Source organism: Mauremys mutica, chromosome 7 (assembly GCF_020497125.1).
Source record: "Mauremys mutica isolate MM-2020 ecotype Southern chromosome 7, ASM2049712v1, whole genome shotgun sequence".
Taxonomy (NCBI): domain Eukaryota; kingdom Metazoa; phylum Chordata; order Testudines; family Geoemydidae; genus Mauremys; species Mauremys mutica.
Window position 1 is genome coordinate 61763619 of NC_059078.1, and position 23998 is coordinate 61787616.

Consider the following 23998-nt stretch of genomic DNA (forward strand, 5'->3'; position numbering starts at 1 on the left):
GGGAAAAAATAACCTTTCCAAAAACACCTGGCACAGTCTTTGACTCCTACTCAACCAGGGGGAGCTCATGTCTGATCATTCATATGGTCGGACTCCCCAAATCACTATAGCTATATATCTATATCTATATCTATAATGTACAACATACCTTTCACTCAGGGAATGAACCAAACTCATCCCTGGTATAACCCCAACTGGAAAAATAATCATGCAAACATACCAGCTTAGACATAAAATTGCCTGCCTCACCTTTACTGGGTTAATAATGGTAATGAGGGGGGAAAAACCTGAATGAATTTTATTCAGTCATTAAAAAAATCACACACCCAAGGCACATGGATGAGTACAATGTCGTATGTAACGGATGGATTTGTTCCCACGCCTGCAAGAGACTGTAGCTATAAAATGACTAGTTTAAAAATGTCACTCGAAAGTCACTATCAGATATTGGAAAGTGATTCACCAAGCAAGGGTTTGTAAAGCAGCAGCTAAAATTGTGTCTCTGTATTTCACAAGCTTATATTTCTGAGCCAGTAATTGGATTGTCTCTAATTCACTGACACTTAAAACCCGTAATTATGCTCTGGTGCTAGCTCCTAGGCCATACTATTCATGTTCTCTGTATGTATAAATATCTCCTGTCTGTGTGTTCCATTCTATGCATCCGAAGAAGTGAGCTGCAGCTCACGAAAGCTCATGCTAAAATAAATTTGTTAGTCTTTAAGGTGCCACAAGTACTCCTGTTCTTCGTTCTCCCTGCAGTGAGTCTGGAGTTGCTATGGTTGATTGTAGTGCCAGGAACATTTTCCTGGAAGCTAAAAGTGAAAGGGATGTTTGTTCAGGAAAACATAAGCTCTTATGCTTTTAACCTGCTCTATGTAGGCATGTGCTCTCAGTGCCTTGTTAAGAGGATGACAGTGATGTGAAATATTTAACTACATTCATTATACTTAAAAGTACTGTGAATGCTTATTATGGGGAGCCACACTGAAGGAAAAGTTTGCTTTATAGGGAAATATATGCACAAAGAAATACGACCAAATCATACTTTTCGCAGACATCTTCACTGGTTTCCTGTCCTCCCTAGCCTTAAAAACCACCTCCGAGGTTTTTGGAGTTGTCCTTTCAGAAGAAATGTTTGCAGGGGCTAGTCACATTGATGAATTAAGCATTAGACTCTGATTTCTTCAGTGCAGGGCCTGTCCTTAGTGTTGTGTACTGTACAGCTACTGAGTGCACTGTCAGCGCTTAGCACAGAATAATAATTAAGGCTGAGCTTTTCAATGCTGCAAAGGGAATTTGGGCACATAGTTAAAATTAATAGGAATTGGGAATCCAAAACTCCCAAGTGGCTTTGAAAAAAATTCAGCGTAAAAGTAGGAGCTTTATAAGCATGTATCAGAAAAGGGAGCCTGAGTCAGCTTTTGGGAGTGTTCTGCCCTTACTTACCCAGAGCCAAAGTGATGTCCTTAGCCCTGTCTCAGTCTTTTACAGGCCTGGACCTCTCCCCTTTCTCAAATGGCTGTGACATCATCAGAAAAGTCCAGGAAAAGTTATGGAAACCAAATTCTGAAGAATTAAGACCCTTATAATGATGAAACACCTAGTGTGCTTTACATTTCCAAAGCATTCCACTACTGTAGCTGAGGGAGTCATTTGTAAGAAATAATTTATCTGACCAATTTGGAGGCATGGAGAAGTTATGTAATTGGCCCATGGTCACACAAGTCAGTGGCTGAGCAAGGAACATTCCCAGTCCTGTGTTTTAACCCCCAAACATTCCTCTCTTTAAAAACCGATGTCTAGATGTTCACGTCAGTGCTTGATTAAGGATTGCAGGCTTTGGGTCTATGGGTCTGATCCAAAGTCCATTAAACCCATGGGGAGTCTTTGACTTCCTTGGATCAGGCCCTAAGTTTGCTAAAGATCAACAGGGCCAGTGCAAGGGTGTTTCGTGTCCTAGGCCCCCCCCAATGGCAGCTCCCCCCTCTGCCCTGAGGTGCCCCCCTCCCACGGCAGTTGCCCCCCCCCACCCTGAGGCACCCCCTTGTGGCAGCTCCCCACCCTCAGGCACTCCCCCCGCCGCCCCAGCTCACCCGTGCTCTGTCTCCACCCCGAGCACGCCATCGCTGTTTCACTCTCCCACCTCCCAGGCTTGCGGCGCCTAAGCTGATTGGCGCCGCAAGCCTGGGAAGTGGGAGAAGTGAAGCAGCCATGGCATGCTCGGGGAGGAGGAGGGGCAGGGGTGAGCTGGGGCGGGGAGTTCCCCTGCGTGCCGCCCCCCCCCCCCTTACTTGCTGCAGGCGGCCCTCCCTGCGCTCCCCTGCCCCAGCTCCCTCTGCCTAAATGCCGGCGGCGACCAGGGCGGCTGAAGATCCGGCTTCCGTGGTCTCTGCCGAAGAAAATGCCGCCCCCCCCAAATCCTAGCGCCCTAGGCGACCGCCTAGGTCGCCTAAATGGTTGCACCGGTCCTGAAGATCAGCAATGTGACAGATACCAAAGATGTTTTATTGAGACTCTGTTTTGAAGCTGGAACTCTGTGCTCCTCCGAGGGCTTGGGCAACCAAAGCCAGTCTCTGGTGACAGCCAAAGGCCTGGCCAAACAACACGGATGAGGAAGTGTAAAACTATGAAAGAATTAGCTTTACCAACTCAAAAGACCAAACATTTCTGTATAAATGCAAACAAGGCTGCCACTGGCTACAACAGAAGATCCCCAGGTGCATGGAGGGCAGAATTTAGCCCATGGCATTCAGCCTTCTTTACTCTCTGAGCTTCTAGCACCCCATAAATATACATCCCTCCTTGCATTTCAGCATCTCTACTTCCTTTGATCTGCGCACATCTCCTGCTGTCACTAATGGGAAAGGACCACAAGGAGAAGACATAAGCATCAAGGGGACCATACAGTTTTTATTCCAGATAAAAGAAGAGCAATATGACTTGAGAAAAGTTTTTTAAAGGGCTTTTTGCAGGGCTGTGGGTTTGAATGCTTTTTTGTTTATGGTTTTTTTGTTTTTTTTTAATTTTCAGTTGAAATTATGTCCATATTTTACGCAGGTTCCCATATTCGTTTCTTTAATTCTTTTGTAAAATTCAACTGCAACCAATTCTAGCACATTAACAACAAAAGAAATTCTCTAGCTTATTATAAACATCCTTCCAGAAACCTAAAGCACATGTCCTCTGGAAACAATTTTGCTGGTATTTAGGTTATTATAAAACTTCTCCCACAACACTAGAATTATTTGGTAATGTGGCTCTGAGGCCTACCTTGATGGCTTAGGATTTCCAGAGTACTCTGTTTCCAGACCTAGGCTTTCATTCCCATGCTGTTTATAGCTTTAACTAGAGCCAACCAGAGGATGACAATTTCTTGTGACAGCAACACTTGCTTTTAAATTTGGTTTGGTTCTGCACTGGACTGAAACCAAAATGTTTTTGCAAAAACAAACTTGCATCAAAATGTCTGTTTTTGGATCACAACTGGAGCTTTGCAGGTCTGGAAGGCCCATGTATGTGGAAGACCCAGTCCAAGTCCCTGCACTGCCTGATTCACAGCTGAGTTTTTCATCCCAGAACACTACGAATCAGGAAAAACAGGGAATTCTTTTCTCTCACTAAAAAACTTTGTCCAACCAGTTCTGACCCAATGTACTTTTACCCCCAGCTTTGCATAATGTCTTCTCTGTTTGTTCCACACCATGAGCGGGACAACATTTTCTCATTGATAAGAGACATGGCATATAGTACGTCAGATTTTTTCCACCAATCAGCTTTGCTGTATGAGGAGGCTTACTATACCCAGAAATGCCTATTAGAGTGTCTCTATATAAGAGGCTGTGACAAGTATAATCCATTTTGTGCAGGTTTCAACTCTGCAGCGATATTAGGCCAGACCCTCATCTGGTACAGATTGGGTTGCTATACTGAAGTCCACAAAACTATGCCAATTTATGCCATTCGGGGATCTGGTCACACACCTTTACTGCAGGCATTGGGTGCAAACTTTGCCCGGGAAGTTATATACTAAGGCTAATGGCACCTTGCTGTTGCTAACACTGCAGTAGTTCTAGTATGCCTACACTTTCACATTGTTTTCACTGGGTGAATTCTGTTCTTTAAAAACAAGCCCAGATCAGCAGATGAACTGTACTCCTCATGCTCTAGTGGGTCACCAGGTGTACTCTGATGTGAAAGAAAAGACAGCCAGGAATGGAGACAGCTTCCAGATTAAAGCCTGACAGCAAGGCACTAGCCCAGAGTCTGCTGACTGCATGGAACGGGAGCCTTCACTCACTTTGGAAAACCGAAGCGGATCACTTTCTTTGAAAAGTATCAGAGGGGTAGCCATGTTAGTCTGGATCTGTAAAAGCAGCAAAGAGTCCTGTGGCACCTTATAGACTAATAGACGTATTGGAGCATGAGCATGAGCTTTCGTGGGTGAATACCCACTTCGTCGCATGCATCCGACGAAGCTCATGCTGCTTTCTTTGAAAAGATGTTTTTTCCTGTCCACCTCCAAAACAGACAGAGAGACTGAGCCTCAGCAGGGGCCATGTGTGATGTAGCCAGCTGGAGAGTGAAAAAATATTTGGGGCTAGATTCACCAGCAGCATTCCAGAGAGACAAAGCAACTGGAATCCATGTGCTTAAGTACAGTGCTGAACCGAGGGCTAAGTCTGGCTGTTCATGTGATCTTTAAATAGGAGGTCTGAAGAAGGAAACATCTTAGCAACAGCAGCCACCCTCAGGCACAATAAATAAGGATAATTAATATTTGTGTATTTCTATCGCATAGTCTATGGGGTAGCAGCAATCTCATGATTTTGAGTGTTTTACTCTGTGATCTCAGTGTTCTAAGCACAAAGCGTTTGGCTGGTGTAATATCCTGCATTTATATAATTCCTTTCATGTGCTTTGCAAACTTCACCCCCCACACCAGTGAAACCTGCCCCCTCTGGGGAGGAACGCGACAGCCTTTCCAGGAACTCTCGCCTGGCAGGATGTTAATGAAACCAGTTGGAATTAGGCCAGGACACCACAGTTAGCCCCCATTCATGCATGAAGGGGTATGGAACACTGAACGACCACTGACAATCAGGTATCCAGTTTCAATTCTCTCATCTGAAAGCAAAGTCATTAAACAGAAGCTTTGAGGACACAGTGCCCCTTATGCCCTGATGGGGTATTGATTCATTAGCAACAGTGAAAAATGTCAGAGTCTGCTTGGCTTGCTGGAGGTTCGGTCCATCAATGGCTATTAGCCAAGATGGTCAGGGATGCAACCTCCATGCTCTGGGTTTCTCTACACCTCTGTTTGCCAGAAGCTGGGAGTGGACGACAGGGGATGGATCACTTGATGATTTCCTGCTCTGTTCACTCCCTGTGAAGCATCTGGCATTGGCCACTGTCAGAAGACAGGATACTAAGCTAGATGAACCATTGGTCTGACCCAGTCTGGCCGTTCTTATGTTCTTGATCATTTGAACCTGCAGACTAACCATGAGACCAGGACCCCATTGTGCTAGGTGCTGTAGAAACATGGGACAAAGACAGTCTCTGCCCCCAAGAGCTAACAATCTAAGTATAAGACAAGAGACAACTGATGGCTACAGACAGACTGACAGGAATACAAGGAAACAATGAGACAACATTAGTCAGGATGCCAGGCAGGGCCATCAATGCAGCAGTATCTGGAGGTTAGTTTGACTCATTCACCAACTGTCTTGGAAGTTTTCTTTTCTCATACCCTAGCTTTACAGATGGGTAACTTCACTTACCTTTGTTACTCCTGATTTCCCCAGTTTGGAGAAGAATCAGGCCTTGTATTTGGTATTAGAAAACACTCAAACCAACATTGTCATCTATCAAGTTTCGTGCTATCTGGTATTTTTCTCAAAGCCCTAGCTCTTGGAGGCATGTGAGACTCAATCTCAGCTTTCATTTTTTTAAAAAATTATATTTCTAGCCCTTATGATTGCAGAGAAAAGCTTGACAAGACCCAAGTGTCAGCTAAAGGCTCAGACACCAGAAAACAAAGGTGAAATATCCAAAGTGTATGACTTTAAAATGATCTCTTAATTTTTAAGCCAATCTCACAACTTTCTGAACACTGGATGTTAGCAATACTGCCAAAATTATACTGCGAGAAAAGAATACAGGGGGAAATAAAGTTATATAAAAAGACTACTCACCAGGAGAATTTTTCTTTGAGGTTTCAACAGCTTAGGTTTCTGAAAAGTATTGGCTATTGGAGCTATAAAAATAAATATCAAGAGATTACTTCACATAATACAATTTGGGATTACTTTTAGCATGTGCATCAGCAGTTATGCACCTGGATTAATAGCATTTAGCAACAGCAGCAAAAAACCCACATGTAAGTCTTGAAGGGTGAAGCACATTTGTTATTAAAACCTGTAATATAGAAAGAGCACAATTTTCAAAGCATGGTCCTCGTTTGTGTGAGAGATGTGCCCAGGCATCTCTGCGTGTTATGACTCACACGTGCTCATGATACCCAGGCAAACTGCACCCCTTGCACGGCACAGGCAATGGTGCTCAGAACGTCACATGTGGGGGTCTGCGTGCATGGCGTTGGAGGTTATGTTGAAACCCCCTTTGAAAATTAGGCCCTGAGGACTGGACTTTCACCCACTCAGTCTCTACAACCCAGGCAGGACATGTAAGGAGTTCAGCACGCTGGGTGCATTTTCTTTTGAAAATCTGCCCATTAAATGTCATAATGGGAGCTGAGGGGAGGTGGGCACATTTGAAAACTTCACCCCTACTGGGGTGCTGAGCACTTGACAGTCTGGCCCTAAATGTATAAATAGGTCTAAAGAGCATGATGTGCCCTAGCAGATCTCAGATAACAAATCCCCGCTCTCCACTGCCTTGCCAGCGAGGATTACAAGGCTCAGAGCCTCTAAGGCATTTAAGCGCCTCTCAATGGGAGTTAGGCACCTAAATACATTTCAGGATGTGGAACAAAGTCCTTCACAAACATTGGTTACACATCACAGCACCCATGGGACACATTTGAGGTATGTAGGGCCCCTATTTGTCATGTGGCAAATCAGAGGCACGGAGACGTGAATTAATTTGGACTAGCTCATGCAGTGAGTGGTAGAGTCCAAGATAGAAGCCAGGAGTCCTGGCTCCCAACTCCTTGCCCTCCCTGCTCAATCACTCCCCTTGGCGGAAATACAGCTCTGTGGGTTGCGTTAGTTGCCTCGTACCTTTCGCTGGGATAGCTGGGGGTTGCTCAGCCTTCTCTTTCTTTTTCTTTACTTTTTTGGGTTGTAGCGGGGACAGACTTGTCACACTGGTGACCGTCTCCCCTGAGCTGGAAAGCAAAGAGAAGAGAAAGGGGATGGTTATGGCAAAAATGAAATCCATGCACTGACATGTTCCAACCAATTGTTTTCATACAAATAAAAAATGTTTTCACGGTCCGTGGCAAATGACTTGGATTCTGACTTCAAAATGTTTTTAGAATCTGTAACAATGCTTTGCAACTTCTGTCCCACTCCACGAGGCCTGACTCCTTGTCCAGCACAGGCTCTATGGTTGATAGACTTGTAGCTTCATCTGCTCTGGCTAACACAGGAAGTGCACGGTGTCCACAAGGCCAGATTTCAACACAGGTTCATTTCAATGGCAATTGTACCTTAGCTATGATACTTACATGACCCAAGAACTACAGTATCTGCACATATTACAATTTGTCACACACACACACACACACACACACACACACACACACACACACACACACACACACACACACACCCCGGGAGATAGGAAACTGTTTTTTTTCTCATGGGCACCACAGACACTATGGCCCAGTGATTTCAATGGGAGTTAGGCAGTTGGAAGATCTGGGAATTGAAGGATCTGGGCCTACGTGATTTGCCCAAGCCAGATAGCAAGTTCGTGGCAACATGAGGTCTTGGCACCACGTCTCTGATTAACACCCTAACCAGTGGACCATCTACCCTGTGAACTTTTAGAACTGAGAGAAGAATTTGGTTCAGTATCTGGAGACACATGAGTCTGCAGTCACAGAAGGCGTCAGAATGACTGCAGCCCTGACAGGTAAAGTCATGAATTTCTATGCTTACTCTTAAGCCATTAACTAGCATCATTATGGGCCTAGCCCTGTATGGTACTGAGAGCCTCCCAGGATACGTGGAATCATCTCTACTTCAACAGGACTTGTGGGTGCTCAACATGACTCATGAGCGGGCCCCAGTTTTCAGTTGATCAAAAACTGCCTTAAAAAAAGAACAAACATGCTGAACATCGGCCCCTACTCTGTAAAGGAAGCACCTAGAGTTCTGCAGGGTATCTGTGCTAATGAGCACTACTTGGTTTGGGGGACTATGATAGATATGGTATGTCATAAACACTCCTGCAAAAAGAGGACCTCTGCAGTTGGACCACTACATTTCAGCAGCCTATAAGTCCCACAGAGTTCTCTTAGCTTTGCCAGCGTGATTATCAATTCTGAAGGCCAGAATTAGAGCAGTCCTTCCTGGTTTGAATATGCATGAAAGTATTCAGGCATATAAACTGATTGGGTCAGGGACTGTTTGTTCCGTTTGTACAACACCTAGCACAATGAGGGTCATGGTCCATAACTGGAGCTCATAGCCACCACAATAATAATTAATAACAGCACTACAATCTATTCATCCTAATGCTTTTACAACGAAGCTTGATGAAGAGGCAGTCACATTGTCTAATCTAGAGTAACATAAATCAGGCCAGATTCTCATTTTAAACAGCTGTAAAGCTGGGGTAATGCCATTGCCATCAGCGGAAGTACTTTGGATTTACACATGCATCCCTCAGAATAGAATCTGGTTCATTGTTTTTGATGGATGCCATGGTTGGAATATTTAGCCCAAAGTGTAGGTTTCTTTTAAAAAGCGGTTTTGTAAAAGTAAATGTTCAATGTTTTTTGTGATTTTGAAAATTAATTTCAGTTATGCAAACTAAGTTTGAGGGCAGAAATAATTTCAAAGTTCCCCTGCACTGTTGTGAATCTAAACACCACCAGCAATTTGTTACCACATGAAAACCACAAAGGGAAACTGACCAAACAAAAAAAAAACAGTAACAGGAAATGCAACTGAACAGCCTATTTTGACCAATCGAGAAAAATGAAAAAAAGGAAAGATCAAATCATAATGAAAAGGGGATTTGATTGTTTTAAAAGTCTTCTGCATTGAAAGGGTTGTTAGAGCATAAATACGGTTTAAAAATATGATTATCCTGATGTTGGCCAGTTGAGCGCAGCAATTGGAAAGGGCTTAATGTCAATTCAGTGCATTCATTATTACTCCTGCTTTGCCACTTTAAAGAGAAACCACTGAGAAACTTATCTGTGGCTTGCCCTTTAATTATAAATGCAGGGATTGTGCAGGGTTAACTAGCACCAGAAGATACAATAATTGCACTTGCAGTCTTAGAAGCTAGTTCCTCAAACTAAACAAGGAGATTCATAAAGGCTCCTTGGCTCAGAAACACTGTGTCTTTGGCCTGGTCTACACTAGGACTTTAAATCGAATTTAGCAGCGTTAATTCGAATTAACCGCTCAACCGTCCACACCAGGAAGCCGTTTAATTCGACCTAGAGGGCTCTTTAGTTCGAATTCGGTACTCCACCCCGACGAGGGGAGTAGCGCTAAATTCGACATGGCTATCTCGAATTAGGCTAGGTGTGGATGCAAATCGAACTTACTAGCTCCGGGAGCTATCCCACGGTGCACCACTCTGTTGACGCTCTGGACAGCAGTCCAAGCTTGGATTCTCTGACCAGCCACACAGGAAACAACCCGGGAAAATTTGAATTCCTTTTCCTGTCTGGGCACTTTGAATCTGATGTCCTGGTTGGACATCGGGGCGAGCTCAGCAGCACCTGCAACGATGCAGAGCTCTCCAGCAGAGGAGTCCATGCAATCCCAGAATAGAAAGAGGTCCCCAGCATGGACAGACCGGGAAGTCCTGGATCTGATCGCTGTGCGGGGCGAGGAGTCTGTGCTTTCGGAGCTGCGCTCCAACAAACGGAATGCAAAGACCTACGAGAAGGTCTCCAAAGCCATGGCACTCAGAGGATACAGCCGGGATACAACGCAGTGCCGCGTGAAAATCAAGGACCTGAGACAAGGCTACCAAAAAGTCAGAGCGGCAAACGGACGCTCCGGAGCACAGCCCCAGACATGCCGCTTCTACGAGGCACTGCATGCCATTCTAGGTGGGTCTGCCACCACTGCCCCACCAGTGACCGTGGACTCTGAGTATGGGATAGTGTCGAGGGGCAGTTCCTCAGCGATGTTCGCCGATGGGGAAGATGAGGAAGGGTTTGTGGAGGACGACGCAGGCGACAGCGCTTACAATACCGCTTTCCCCGACAGCCAGGATCTCTTCATCACCCTCACAGAGATCCCCTACCAACCCTCCCCGGCCGTTAACCCGGACTCAGAATCAGGGGAAGGATCAGTCGGTAAGTGCTATAAACATGGAAACATTTATTTTTTTAAAAACAGGAATAAAAAATATGTAAAAACTATATAAAAACTTTTCCTTAAAAAACTATATAAAGAGAAGGTCCACACATATAGGGATGGAACAGAAATCCTCCTGGGACACTTCCACGAAGCTCTCGGAGAGCAGCTCGAAAAGTCTCCGCAGGAGGTTCCTGGGGAGAGGTGCCTTATTTGGTGCTCCGTGGAAGCACACTCTTCCGCGCCAGGCCATCCTAATGTATAGCGGAATCATTGCCTCCACCAGCATTGCAGCATACGGTCCTGGTCTGTGCAGGGATTCTAGCAGCATCCTCTCTCTCTCTCTCCGAGTGACCCGCCTCAGGGTAATCTCGTTCGGCGACTGCTGCATCTAATTAGGGCAATTAGTGTACTGTTACTATTGTGAATGCTTGACTTTTACTTTGCATAGCAATGACCTTCGTTTAACAGCCACGTGTTGGAGGCCGCAGAGGAAAAGCATACAGTGATCTTTCCCGGGCACAGCCGCGAGGGGCTGGAACAGGGTCAGACTTTATGCTTTCCAGATTGCCTTCAGCGGGAGGGCACAGCTATCCATTAACTGTTAAGCAGCCTATAGTGTAGTGCTTACCAGGTCTGGCTGCTACACGGATTCAGCTGTACCGCCCCGCTTGTCCGATCTCCTGTGCAAGACTGCAGCCAATGAAAGCGTATTCCGAAATCTCGAACTTGTCCTGAGAGCTCGTGAGACTAGGTGCCCTGTATGGTCTTGTTCACAGAAACTGAGTAGACTGTGTTCAGTGTTCGCAAACATGTATCTTTTCAAGGAAATCACTTCCTTTTTCCCATCATACAGCTGCGGCTCTTTCACGAACTGCCCCGGCATCCCCCTCACAGAGGCTGGCGCAGATTAGGCGGCGAAAGAAAAAGACTAGGGACGACATGTTCTCTGAACTGATGGCTTGCTCCAGAGCCGAGGCGGCCGAGCAGAGACAGTGGAGGGAGACCCTATGTCAGCACCAGCGCTCACACAGCAAACGGGAGGACAGGTGGCGGCAGGAAGACCAGCAGGCGACTCAAACGCTGCTTGGGCTAATGAGGGAGCAAACGGACACGCTCCGGCGCCTTGTAGATGTTCTGCAGGACCGCAGGCAGGAGCAGAGAGCCCCCCTGAACTGTATTTGCAACCGCCTTCCCCCGCCACAAAGTCCTGTCCCCCCCTCACCAAAAATCACAAGAAGGAGGGGCGCTAGGGGCCGTGAAAACTGTCACTCCACCCCAGCAGAGCGCTCATGTACCAAACAGCTCTCATTCCCTAAAGTATGAGAAGTGCTTCCCTTCCTGGATCACCCACTCCCAAATCCAAGTTTCATCCCCCCACTGTGTAGTTGAGTATTAAAAGTAGTTTGTTGTTATTCACTGTTTCCGTCACGTTTTCCTTGTCAGAAGACTTTGTGTGAAGGGGGGGAGGGGTTTTTTAATTGCATAGGACAGCCTCCATTACCAGGGTACAGACTTGGGGGCAGGATCAACAGCAGGACACACACAGACTGCAGTCACTAGGCACTAGGGTCATTCTGGGAGGTGAATGCTGCCCCGGGTCAGTCTGTGAGGTGTATGCTGCCCCAGGGTCCTAGCGCCTGACATCCACAAATGGCAAGGCAGGCTGCCCTTACCATGCCCTTCCCCCCTAGCCACGAGCCTCTCCAATGCCCTGAGCCCCAGCAAGAGCCCTCATCCACGGACACATACTCACCCTTCCCACACACCCCTCACCCCTTCCTACGCCCCAACCCCCAGCCCAGAGCCTGCATCCAAACTCCGTCCCAAAGACGGCACCCCTCACCCCTTCCTGAAAACCCACCCCTTCCTGCACACCCACCTGCAACCGTCCTCCCCCCAGAGACCGCTGTAGGAGCAGGAGCCTGTCATTCCTCTAGTGTAGAAGCGGTCTGGACATCAGTGCACACCGTACCCACCACAGTCCGCGTCCATGTTTCAACCCTTGAACAGGAATTCATAATTAAAGAAAACTTTATTAATAATCAGTGTTCCATTAAAGTTATTTTAAAACGTGTGTTGGAAGGGGGGAAACCTGGAGAACGGGGTATGTAACCGCAGATCGAAGTCAACAGTCACTGAAACAGGCTCAGGTTCAGCTTCTCTGTAAATCAACTGGAGAGTCATAGGTTACCTTGCTCTCCGAGGAACCTATCTTTCAAAGCCTCCCGGATGCACAGCGCTTCCCGCTGGGATCTTCTATCGGCACGGCTGTCTGGCTGAGCGTAATCAGCAGCCAGGCGATTGGCCTCAACCTCCCATCCAGCCATAAAGGTCTCCCCCTTGCTCTCACAGAGATTGTGGCGCACACAGCAAGCAGCAATAACAATGGGGATATTTTTTTCGCTGAGGTACGAGCGAGTCAGTAAGCTCCGCCATCTCCCCTTGAGACGTCCGAAAGCACACTCCACCACCATTCTGCACTTGCTCAGCCGGTAGTTGAAGAGTTCCTTCTCACTGTCCAAGGCGCCTGTATAGGGCTTCATGAGCCAGGGCATTAGCGGGTAGGCTGGGTCCCCGAGGATCACTGTAGGCATCTGCACATCCCCAACCGTTATTTTGTGGTCCGGGAAGAAACTACCTGCCTGGAGGCGTTTAAACAGACCAAAGTTCCTGAACACACGCGCGTCATGAACCTTGCCCGGCCACCCGACGTAGATGTTGGTAAAACGTCCCCTATGGTCCACCAGTGCTTGCAGCACCATAGAAAAGTAGCCCTTTCGGTTAATATACTCGCTGGCCTGGTGGGCCGGTCCCAGGATAGGGATGTGAGTGCCATCTATAGCCCCACCGCAGTTTGGGAATCCCATCGCGCCGAAGCCATCTATGACGACCTGGACGTTTCCCAGGGTCACTACCTTTGAGAACAGTTGCTCAACGATTGCGTGGGCTACTTGAATCACAGCAAGCCCTACGGTAGATTTGCCCACGCCAAAGTGGTTCGCTACTGACCGGTAGCTGTCTGGCGTTGCAAATTTCCAGAGGGCTATGGCCACTCGCTTCTGCACAGTCAGGGCTGCTCACATCCGGGTGTCCTGGCGCTTAAGGGCAGGGGACAGCAAGTCACAGAGTTCAAGGAAAGTGCCCTTACACATCCTGAAGTTTCGCAGCCACTGTGATTCATCCCAGACCTGCAGCACTATGCGGTCCCACCAGTCCGTGCTTGTTTCCTGGGCCCAGAATCGCCGTTCCACACCATGAACTTGACCCATTGCCACCATGATCTCCACTGCGCGGCGTACCCTGCTTTGTGAGAGGTCTGCGCCACTCTGTGACTTCCTGTCCTCACCGCGCTGCCGGAGCCTCCTCGCCCGATTTCTCAGCAGGTGACTGTGGAAGAGGTGGACGATAAGGTGCGAGGAGTTGACAACGGCCATAAGTGCAGCGATGATCGCAGCGGGCTCCATGCTCGCAGTGCTGTGGCGTCCGAGCTGTAACCGACCAGAGAAGGGTGCGAACAGATTTCCCGCTGGCGCTTTCAAGGAGAGAGGGCGGGAGTGACGGTTGAATGATGACAGTTACCCAAAACCACCCTCGACACATTTTTTCCCCCAGCAGGCATTGGGGGCTCTACCCAGCATTCCACTGGGCAGCGGGGACTGCGGGAACTGTGGGATAGCTTCCCACAGTGCACCGCTTCCAAAGTCGACGCTGGCCCTGTTACTGTGGACTCAGACAGTCGAATTAGTGTATTTAGTGTGGATACACAAATTCGACTTCATAAGGTCGATTCCACAAATTTGAATTAAGTAGATTCGAAATAGTCTTGTAGTGTAGACGTACCCTTTGTCTTGCTTCTCTTGTCCAGAGTTAAAAGGAAAGATTCTATTTTAATCTTGTGATTCCCCCCACGGCTGCCCCCCATCTCCTTGTTTGTACTTCAGGTCACATTATGCTTTCCTCATAGGATCTAACGGGCTTTTAGAGAGCAAAGGAAAGCAAGGAATTTGGAAAAAATAGGCATGCAAGTTGTTTTAAGATTAGAGCACTGGGAGAGAGGGTGATTTGTGGGTCTGTTATTGATGTTGAGCATCAATGCACTGTGTTTCTGGTTTTCAGACTCTTGCAAGAGCAACATGCTGAGTTTTAGGGGTTTACTATCCACATTAATGTCAAGGAAGCACCACTTCTCCTGTGTTTGCTTTTGTCAAGTACTCTCCCTCCTCCAGACTGCTGCAGGATAACTAGAGATTGGACCAAGCCATGAAATCTGCATGTGGATTTGAAGCAGAAGCTATACTTTCTCAATGGGAGTGAGATGGAGGGGTTGCCAAGGGGAAGACTGGCTGTGGCTCAGAAAAGAAGGCTTGCCTAGAATTTAGGGTGTTACTGTGGGATTCAGAAGATCTAAATTCAATTCCCCACCCTGTCACAGACTTCTTGGGTGACCTTGGGCAAGTTTGAGTTCAGATCCTCAAAGATATTCCAGATCTTCAATTCCATTGATCAGATGGAAATTAGGAGTTGTGACAGACCCGGGCCAGTGGGGTACAGGAGTCTGGTACAGGGCAAATATACTGGTCACTGGCTGAGTAGTTTTCTGTTCCCTGAGTGACCAGAGCAGGGGCTGCACTAGAGTAATCAGGAACCTGCTAGAACCAATTAAGGCAGACAGGCTGATTAGAACTCCTGCAGCCAATCAAGTCAGGCTAATCAGGGCACCTGGGTTTAAAAAGGAGCTCACTCCAGTCAGGGAGAGGGGAGCCAGAGGAGAGGAAGTGAGTGTGAGGAGCTGGGAGCAAGAGGCGCAAGGAGCTGAGAGTGAGAGGGTGTGCTGCTGGAGAACTAAGGAGTACAAGCGTTATCAGACACCAGAAGGAAGGTCCTATGGTGAGGATAAAGAAGGTGTTTGGAGGAGGCAATGGGGAAGTAGCCCAGGGAGTTGTAGCTGTCATGCAGCTGTTACAGGAGGCACTATAGACAGCTGCAATCCACAGGGCCCTGAGCTGGAACCCGGAGTAGAGGGTGGGCCCGAGTTCCCCCCAAACCTCCCAACTCCTGATCAGACACAGGAGAAGTTGACCCAGACTGTGGGGAAGATCACTCAGGTGAGCAAATCTGCCAAATAAGCGCAGGACCCACCAAGGTAGAGGAGGAACTTTGTCACAACTGGTGTCAAGAGTGGGATCTGGTGTGCACAGCGCGGCGGAAGAAGGAGGGTGATTTAAAAAAAAAAAAAGGAGAGGGTTTAGTTTTTTTTCACCACAATGGATGACTTAGTGCGGGCATTGATACAAGCTACGGCGACCCAGCAGGAGGCTACCCATGTCCAGGCAGCCGCCCAACAGGAGGCAGTGCGGCTGCAGCAAGAGACTAATCGCCTGCTGATGGACCAGGCTTCTCAAGACCGAGCTATGTTGCGGGAACTGGTAAACCAGGTAAAGACCCTTACAGAGCTGAACCGCGGCCATGATGGGACGCAGATCATACGGGCCAGCCATTGGCTGCAGAAAATGACATGGGAGGATGATGTAGAGGCATACCTTCTGGCCTTTGAGAGGACAGCCCTACGGGAGGCCTGGCCTCGAGATCAGTGGTCTGGTATCCTTGCCCCATTCCTGTGTGGGGAGGCCCAGAAGGCCTACTATGATCTGCCTGAAGAGGCTGCAGCAGACTACCCCCAGCTGAAAGCAGAGATCCTGGCCAGATCTGGGGTAACAACTGCAGTGCGGGCCCAGCGGTATCATGAGTGGAGGTACCAGGAAAACAAAACCCCATGGTCCCAATTGTATGACCTCATCCATCTCACACGAAAGTGGTTGTGAACGGAATCCCGGAGTCCGGAAGAGATACTAGAGGTTCTGGTCATCGACCGATACATGAGGGGGCTACCGCCAGACCTTCGTGCCTGGGTAAGCCAGAACGAACCCTTCACCTATGATGAGGTTGTCGCACTGGTAGAGAGGTGAAGGACAGCGAGGGAGCTGACCTGAGCAGTTAAGGAAGAGACACCCCGGGTTAAACTAGCAGCACCAAGCCCTAGAGCTCGGGTGACTGGGCAACCAGGAGATCACAGGTGGAAAAAGAGAGGGGCTGAAGGCCCACCAGAAGCCACAACGAGTCGGAGCACTGAGGGAGAAGAGGATCGTGATGTTAGACTGCCCAAACCAAGAGACCGGGGAATGCCTAAGGCCCTGCGGGGAGTGGGGACATATAGCTGCACAGTGTCCCAATGCTGAGGAGCCTATGCAGTGTAACCTGGGGAACTGGGCAGACCTATGCTCCCTAATCCACCTTGTGGGGGTCTCACTAACCCCACATATGTACACCAGACCAGTAAAGCTAAAAGGGGTAGAGATCACAGCACTGGTTGATTCGGGGAGTGCTATCACGCTTGTCTCGGGGAAGCTCGTGAAGTGTAGTCAGCTGCTACGGGCTAAGTGTACGGGGATAACATGCGTCCATGGGACAGTTGGTTATTACCCCACTATCCCAGTAAAAATCGAGATTCAGGGGAACACTACTGAGGTAGCAGCAGGTGTAGTCCCTAAACTCTCATACCCGGTGCTCATAGGGAGGGACTTCCCAGGGTTTGGAGACTTACTCCCAGTAGGAGGATTGGAGAAAGAGGGGAACCCTGAAGTTAGTGAGGCATCCACAGTAGACTGTCAACCCCCGGTCTTCTCTGAAATATCCCCAGATTTATTTTCCATTCCCAGACAGGGTAGAAAGTCGAAAAGGGAAAGGAGGGCAGCTAAGGCTTTGGGAACCCAAATACTGAATCAAAGCCAGAGGGTCGCTCTCGTAGGTAGGCGGACCCGAGCAGCTGAAAAGGAGGCCACCCAGGAGGGAGAAGCACCCGAGTCTGACCACCACCCTAACGCTTCTGAATCAGTAGAGGCAACAGAGACTGGTCCCCTAGATCTTGGGCAGATTAGCCCCGGAAGAGGAAATTTTGGACGGGACCAGGCCGAAGACCCAAGGTACAACAACATTAGGAAGGAGGTGACTGAAATAGATGGGGTCCCCGTGGAAGGGAAAACCCAGGGACCAGGACCCTACTTCATAATGAAGAAGAATCTCGTATACCGGGTTGCACCAGTACAGGGGCAGGAGGTACAGCAGATCCTAGTACCTCAAAAACACCAGAATGCTGTATTAAGTCTTGCTCATAGTCATCTTTTTGGGGGGCACTTAGGGGTAGAGAAGACCCTGGCACGAGTCCTACGACGGTTCTTCTGGCCCGGAGTACATGAAGAAGTGCGGAGGTACTGTGCGTCCTGTCCGGAGTGTCAGCTGCACAGTCCCCGTCCCCACCTGAGAGCACCTTTAGTACCCCTTCCCATCATAGAGGTCCCCTTTAAGCGAATAGCCATGAACCTAGTGAGACCCCTGGAGAAGACGGCTCAGGGCCACCAATATATACTTGTTGTTTTGGACTATGCTACTCGCTACCCAGAAGCCGTCCCCCTGCGGAACACAGCCTCTAAAACGATAGCCAAAGAGCTGGTGGGGATCTTTGCCCGAGTGGGGCTACCAAAGGAGATATTAACAGACCAAGGAACCCCATTTATGTCAAAGCTAATGAAGGACCTCTGTACGCTGCTCCATATACATACTCTGAGAACTTCAGTCTACCATCCGCAGACTGATGGATTGGTAGAAAGGTTTAACCGAACCCTCAAGGCTACGATAAGGAAGGTGGTAAGTCGGGACGGGAAGGATTGGGACACCCTACTGCCCTACCTTATGTTTGCTATCCGGGTTTTCCCCCTTCGAGTTATTATACGGGCGTCACCCCCGTGGCATACTAGATATCACCAAAGAGATTTCGGAAGAGGAACCCGATGAGGGGAGAAATATAATAGAACATGTAATACAGATGCGAGACCGGATAGCCCGGGTCACCCGTATTGTACGGCAACATTTGGAAAAGGCACAGGAGGCCCAGAGAACCCATTACAATTGCCAGGCAAAAGTCTGACAGTTCCAACCAGGGGATCGGGTGATGGTGTTGGTACCCACAGCAGAAAGCAAGCTTCTGGCCCAATGGCAGGGGCCCTATGAGGTGGTTGAACCCGTGGGGAAAGTAACCTACAAGGTGAAGCAGCCAGGACATCGAAAACAAGAACAGATTTATCATATCAACCTTCTGAAACCCTGGCATGCACAAGAGGCATGCATAACTGTCCAAAAAGACCTAACCCAGGAAAACAAGCCTTCCAAACAGGTGAGAATGTCTCCCGATTTAACACCAGACCAGAAGAATGAGGTGTCTGAGATGATCTTCCGGAACCAAGATGTGTTCTCGACAAAACCGGGTCGAATAACCGAGACATATCACCACATCGTCACGAACCCTGGGGCCAGAATAACAATGAGGCCCTATCGGGTGCCAGCGGCCAAAAGGGAGGAAATAAAAGCAGAAGTAAAAAAATGCTGGAGTTGGGGATCATTGAAGAATCCCACAATCAGTGGTCCAGCCCAATCGTGCTGGTGCCCAAACCTAATGGCACCACAAGGTTTTGCAACGACTTCCGGTGACTAAACAAAGTATCCCAGTTTGATGCGTACCCCATACCTCGCATAGATGAGCTAGTGGACCATCTAGGTAATGCCCGGTACTTGACTACCCTAGACTTGACAAAGGGGTACTGGCAGATTCCCCTTGCGGAAGACGCAAAGGAAAAGACTGCGTTCTCTACACCAGAGGGTCTTTTTCAATATACTGTCCTCCCTTTTGGACTACATGGGGCCCCAACTACTTTCCAGCGCCTCATGGACAAGCTATTACGCCCACATAACAGTTATGCTGCTGCCTACTTGGACGATGTGGTCATTCATACCCCAGACTGGGAAACCCACCTAGAGAAGGTGGAGGCAGTACTTGATATCTTCAGGCGAGCTGGCCTTACAGCAAACCCTGCCAAGTGCGCTGTAGGGTTTACAGAGGCCAAATATCTTGGCTACATTGTGGGAAAAGGTCTGGTAAAACCCCAAGTGAACAAGTTGGAGGCCATCCAAAACTGGCCCCGACCACGTCGCAAGAAACAAGTCCGGGCATCCCTAGGTGTAGTGGGGTATTACCCACGATTTATCCCCCACTTTGCCAAAGGGCAAGCCCCCTGACAGACCTAGTAAAAGCCCGTGGACCTGATCTGGTGAGATGGTCTGACGCAGCAGAGGAAGCATTCACAGACCTACGGACTGCCCTCTGCAGTAACCCTGTACTGATAGCCCCTGATTTCACCAAGGAATTTATCCTGCAGACAGATGCATCGGAAGTAGGGTTGGGGGCCATTCTATCACAGATGGTCGGGGAGGAGGAACACCACATCTCTACCTCAGTAGGAAACTCTTTCCGAGGGAACAAAAATATGCAGTGGTGGAGAGAGAGTGCCTCGCCGTAAAATGGGCCATGGAAGCATTGCGCTACTACTTGCTCGGGCGCAGATTTGTCCTCGTGACCGACCATGCCCCTCTTCAATGGATGCAGCGGAACAAGGAGAAGAACACAAGGGTGACCAGGTGGTTCTTATCCCTCCAATCTTTCCAGTTCTGTGTGCAACACAGAGCAGGGAGCCGTCACGGTAATGCCGATGGCTTGTCACGTGTGCACTGTCTGGCTTCCCAAGCTGCCCAACCCCTTGGTGTTGAGCAGGGGGGAGGGATATGTGACAGACTCAGGCCAGTGGGGTACAGGAGTCTGGTAGAGGGCAAATATACTGGTCACTGGCTGAGTAGTTTTCTGTTCCCTGAGTGACCAGAGCAGGGGCTGCACTAGAGTAATCAGGAACCTGCTAGAACCAATTAAGGCAGACAGGCTGATTAGAACACCTGCAGCCAATCAAGGCAGGCTAATCAGGGCACCTGGGTTTAAAAAGGAGCTCACTCCAGTCAGGTGAGGGGGAGCCAGAGGAGAGGAAGTGTGTATGAGGAGCTGGGAGCAAGAGGCACAAGGAGCTGAGAGTGAGAGGGTGTGCTGCTGGAGAACTAAGGAGTACAAGCGTTATCAGACACCAGGAGGAAGGTCCTGTGGTGAGGATAAAGAAGGTGTTTGGAGGAGGCCGTGGGGAAGTAGCCCAGGGAGTTGTAGCTGTCATGCAGCTGTTACAGGAGGCACTATAGACAGCTGCAATCCACAGGGCCCTGAGCTGGAACCCAGAGTAGAGGGTGGGCCCGAGTTCCCCCCAAACCTCCCAACTCCTGATCAGACACAGGAGAAGTTGACCCAGACTGTGGGGAAGATCACTCAGGTGAGCAAATCTGCCAGATAAGCGCAGGACCCACCAAGGTAGAGGAGGAATTTTGTCACAGAGTCTAAACACCTTTTCTGAGGAACTGGGCCTTAATCTCTTTATGCCACACTTCCCCATCCGTACAATGGGGCTCATAGCACTGTCCAGGGCCAGCTTTAAGCTGATTTACCCGATTCCCCGGAATCGGGCCCCGCATCAAAGAAGGCCCTGAGCCCGCGCCTAAGGGAGCCCCGCTCCGGGGGTCTTCGGTGGCATTTCGGCGGTGGGGGGTGCACTCCGGGGGTCTTTGGCGGCATTTCAGCAGCTGAGGGTCCTTCGGTGCCGCAGAAAACCCGGAGTATTCTAATTGGGCCCTGCGGATCATAAAGCCAGCCCTGGCACTGTCCTACCCTGCAGATACACACATTAAAGACTCTGAGGTCAGGTGCTCAGATACGACAATAATCAGTGCCATAGAAGTCCCTTTGACAGCCCTGTCTGTGCAACAGGGACCTGGATTTTGGTTCAAATCTGAATTGTCCCAAAGGCTGGGTGGAGAGTTGGATCTATCTCTAACCAGGATCTCAGCTATGCACAATGAAATAGTTAGGATTTGCAAGAGTCTCATGTAAACTGGTTCAGGGGTTTGGTTCGATGGATTCTCACACCCCTAGATTCGTGTTCAAGGGTCAAGCTGAATTGAGGCACTTTATTAGCAAGTATTTTTCAATCAGTCTCTCCTGGATGGATAGGCTAGATTCTGTGGGACTCATGATCATGTTCCATGAGAGAAATTATCTTGATTATAGGGTGGAAAATAAAAATTACTTGCATGTTATATGTTAACTAAGGCCCAGATGTGGCAAACATTTAAACACCGGAGTCAATGAGAATAGTCACATGCTTAAAGTTGGGTATATGCATAAGTGTTTGCCAGATCAGGGCCTCACACTAAAAATGCTGCTGCTTGCTGATTTTAATCCTGTTTCCTCCCGCAGTTTTTGTTTGCTGTGATTCCATTTCCCCCACCCCGCCCCAGTTATATGTGTTTGCTATTTGGTTTTTACAATATTATCTCTGCTACACCAGGCACTGGCGGGATGGCAGACTCCATGACTTACCAAGGCTTTGTATCTAACTACCATACTCTTATTTTTGTCTCTCCGAACTCGTGGGTTGTTTCAAGTGGTTTAATTTTCTCCTTTCCTTGTGTTCTCCACTGATCTATTTTCATTTTTTCCCCTTCCTGCTTCATCTGAGCTGCTAGTTTCAAAACAGAAACGAGCAGCAATCATCAGTGAAGGGAAAGATGGAACTGCTGAGCTGTCTCATCTGAATCCATGCTGCAGTTGCAGTGACTGGGAGGGTCACAGAACAGAGGTCATTCAAAGAGTAACATCAAAGCCTTGGGCTGCATTGACTCTTCTTGAACTATCAATTGCTTTATTGTGAATTCACTTAGGGCTCAATGTAGGGTAGGTTGCTATGCATGAATGCAATAATTATCCCATTAGAGGGGATTGAACATTACACTGGCAGGATCTGGGATATGCTATACTTAGTCTAGGACCAGAGCCAAAAAGCACTACTAGACTGAGGGACTAGTGATAGATTTGAGGTACAATATCGTTCAGACTACGAGGGCTAGAAACAAATGCTTTATGTCACTGGAAAGCTGCAAACCTCTGCTTTCTTTGCACTAATATGAAGCATCCACTTCTGGGCCTGGCTGGTCATATGACATATTGTCATTTTTTGTTTTTACGTTACTTCCAATATTATTTATACCTCAGGAAACTCAAGAGTTGGGAATCAGTGATTAATATGATCTGAAAACTGGAATTCTGCCCTCACAGCTGTGCAAAGTAATTAACCACCACAGCAGCTTACCAAGGGACCTGGTGGATTCTCTCCAGTCTTAGGAGTCTTTAAATAAAGATGGGATATCCTTCTCAGAGAGCTGCTCTAGCTCAGCCACAACTTATTAAGCTGTAGGCACGAATCATTAATAAAAATCGCTGGCCTGTGCTATGCCGGAGCTCAGACTAGATGATCAGAAAAGGTTCCATCTTAGTCTGAGGGAGCCAGATTTGTAAAGGCATTTAGGTGCCAAATAACTTTAAAATCTGACCTTAAGTGACTTAGAAGCCACTGAGTCTTAGGTTCCTAAGTCACTTACGCACTTTTGAATCCTCACTCCACCCCCAACCTATGACCCTACAAAGTTGCAAAATCAAGAGTAACTCCACTGAAGCTAATGGAATATCGCCACTATAACTCCCATCTGAGGTTGCAAGTAGGTCTCAGGGTGGGATTTTCAGAAACTTAGGGGCACAAATCAGTGGGACTTGTGCTCCTAAATAACTCCTGAAAATCCCACCCTGTGTCTAATACTAAAAGTCACAGTTGCCGTAGAGGGTAAAAGTAAACGGGAATAGGAATGTCGTGATTGCAAGGGCTGCTCCCCGGTGTTAGGAACCCTGCAGTGGGAACAACAGCACAAATATTTACAGGAGCAGTAAAGTTATCCGCACACAAGTCCTGGCCCTGCTCTGCCAAGGGGAGGATTCGTAAGTTCCCAGCTCTCCGTTTTTAAATTCAGTGCTGACTGTTACATGTTGTTAAACTGTTAACAAACCAACTGCTGCACACAAACGCATCAAGTTTGGTGCCAGAGAGGCCATACAGATTTTTCCAGCTTTCACTCCAGCAAGGTTGATGGTTCAAATCCCAGCAAGGACCGAAGGTCTGGTCACACCGGCATGCATTTCCTGCCTTCCCTCTCCCTTCTGATGTCTAGCATGGAACTGTGCACATGCCAAGCAGCCCTTCTGCTGGAATAGCTCAGAGTCTTTATGCACTGGGGATTGAGTGCTTTCTTAAGGGGGAGGAAATACATGGTAGTGTTGTCCTCTAGTGTACAGGAAGGGAATGCCATGGCTAGCTGGTGGTCAGCCGGCGTGCCACCAGATGGTAGTGCCATCAGCAATGAGAGCCCACACTGAGATAAGCTTATATTGCTCTCTGATTGGGAGACCCAGCCCCTGAGAATTTGTTCTGGAGGTTCATGCCTGTGGCCCTAGGCATGGGTGCGTACTTGCGGCCAGTGGTGAGCTGGAGCCAGTTCGCACCGGTTCGCAGGAACCGGTTGTTAAATTTAGAAGCCGTTTTAGAACCGGTTGTCCTAGGCTCTGCCCGTCCCTTCTCCTCCCCCTCCCCTGCTTCCCGTGAATCAGATGTTCG

The 23998-nt window shown here is 48.4% G+C and overlaps 1 protein-coding gene and 1 long non-coding RNA gene across 3 annotated transcripts in view; one reads left to right on the forward strand and one right to left on the reverse strand.

Moving 5' to 3' along the window:
* LOC123373610 overlaps positions 1-23998 on the forward strand; it is a 45432-nt gene that overhangs the window by 16863 nt on the left and 4571 nt on the right. The gene's annotated exons all lie outside the window — the stretch shown is intronic.
* Positions 1-23998, reverse strand: part of VSTM4 (V-set and transmembrane domain containing 4) — a 68904-nt gene that overhangs the window by 16805 nt on the left and 28101 nt on the right. For both annotated transcript variants that reach the window (XM_045022624.1, XM_045022623.1), the window contains exons 6-7: positions 7245-7351; positions 6198-6259 (exon numbers count right to left, since the gene is read on the reverse strand). In XM_045022624.1, coding sequence (XP_044878559.1) covers positions 6198-6259; positions 7245-7351 — 169 coding nt within the window. The remainder of the gene's footprint in view (positions 1-6197; positions 6260-7244; positions 7352-23998) is intronic.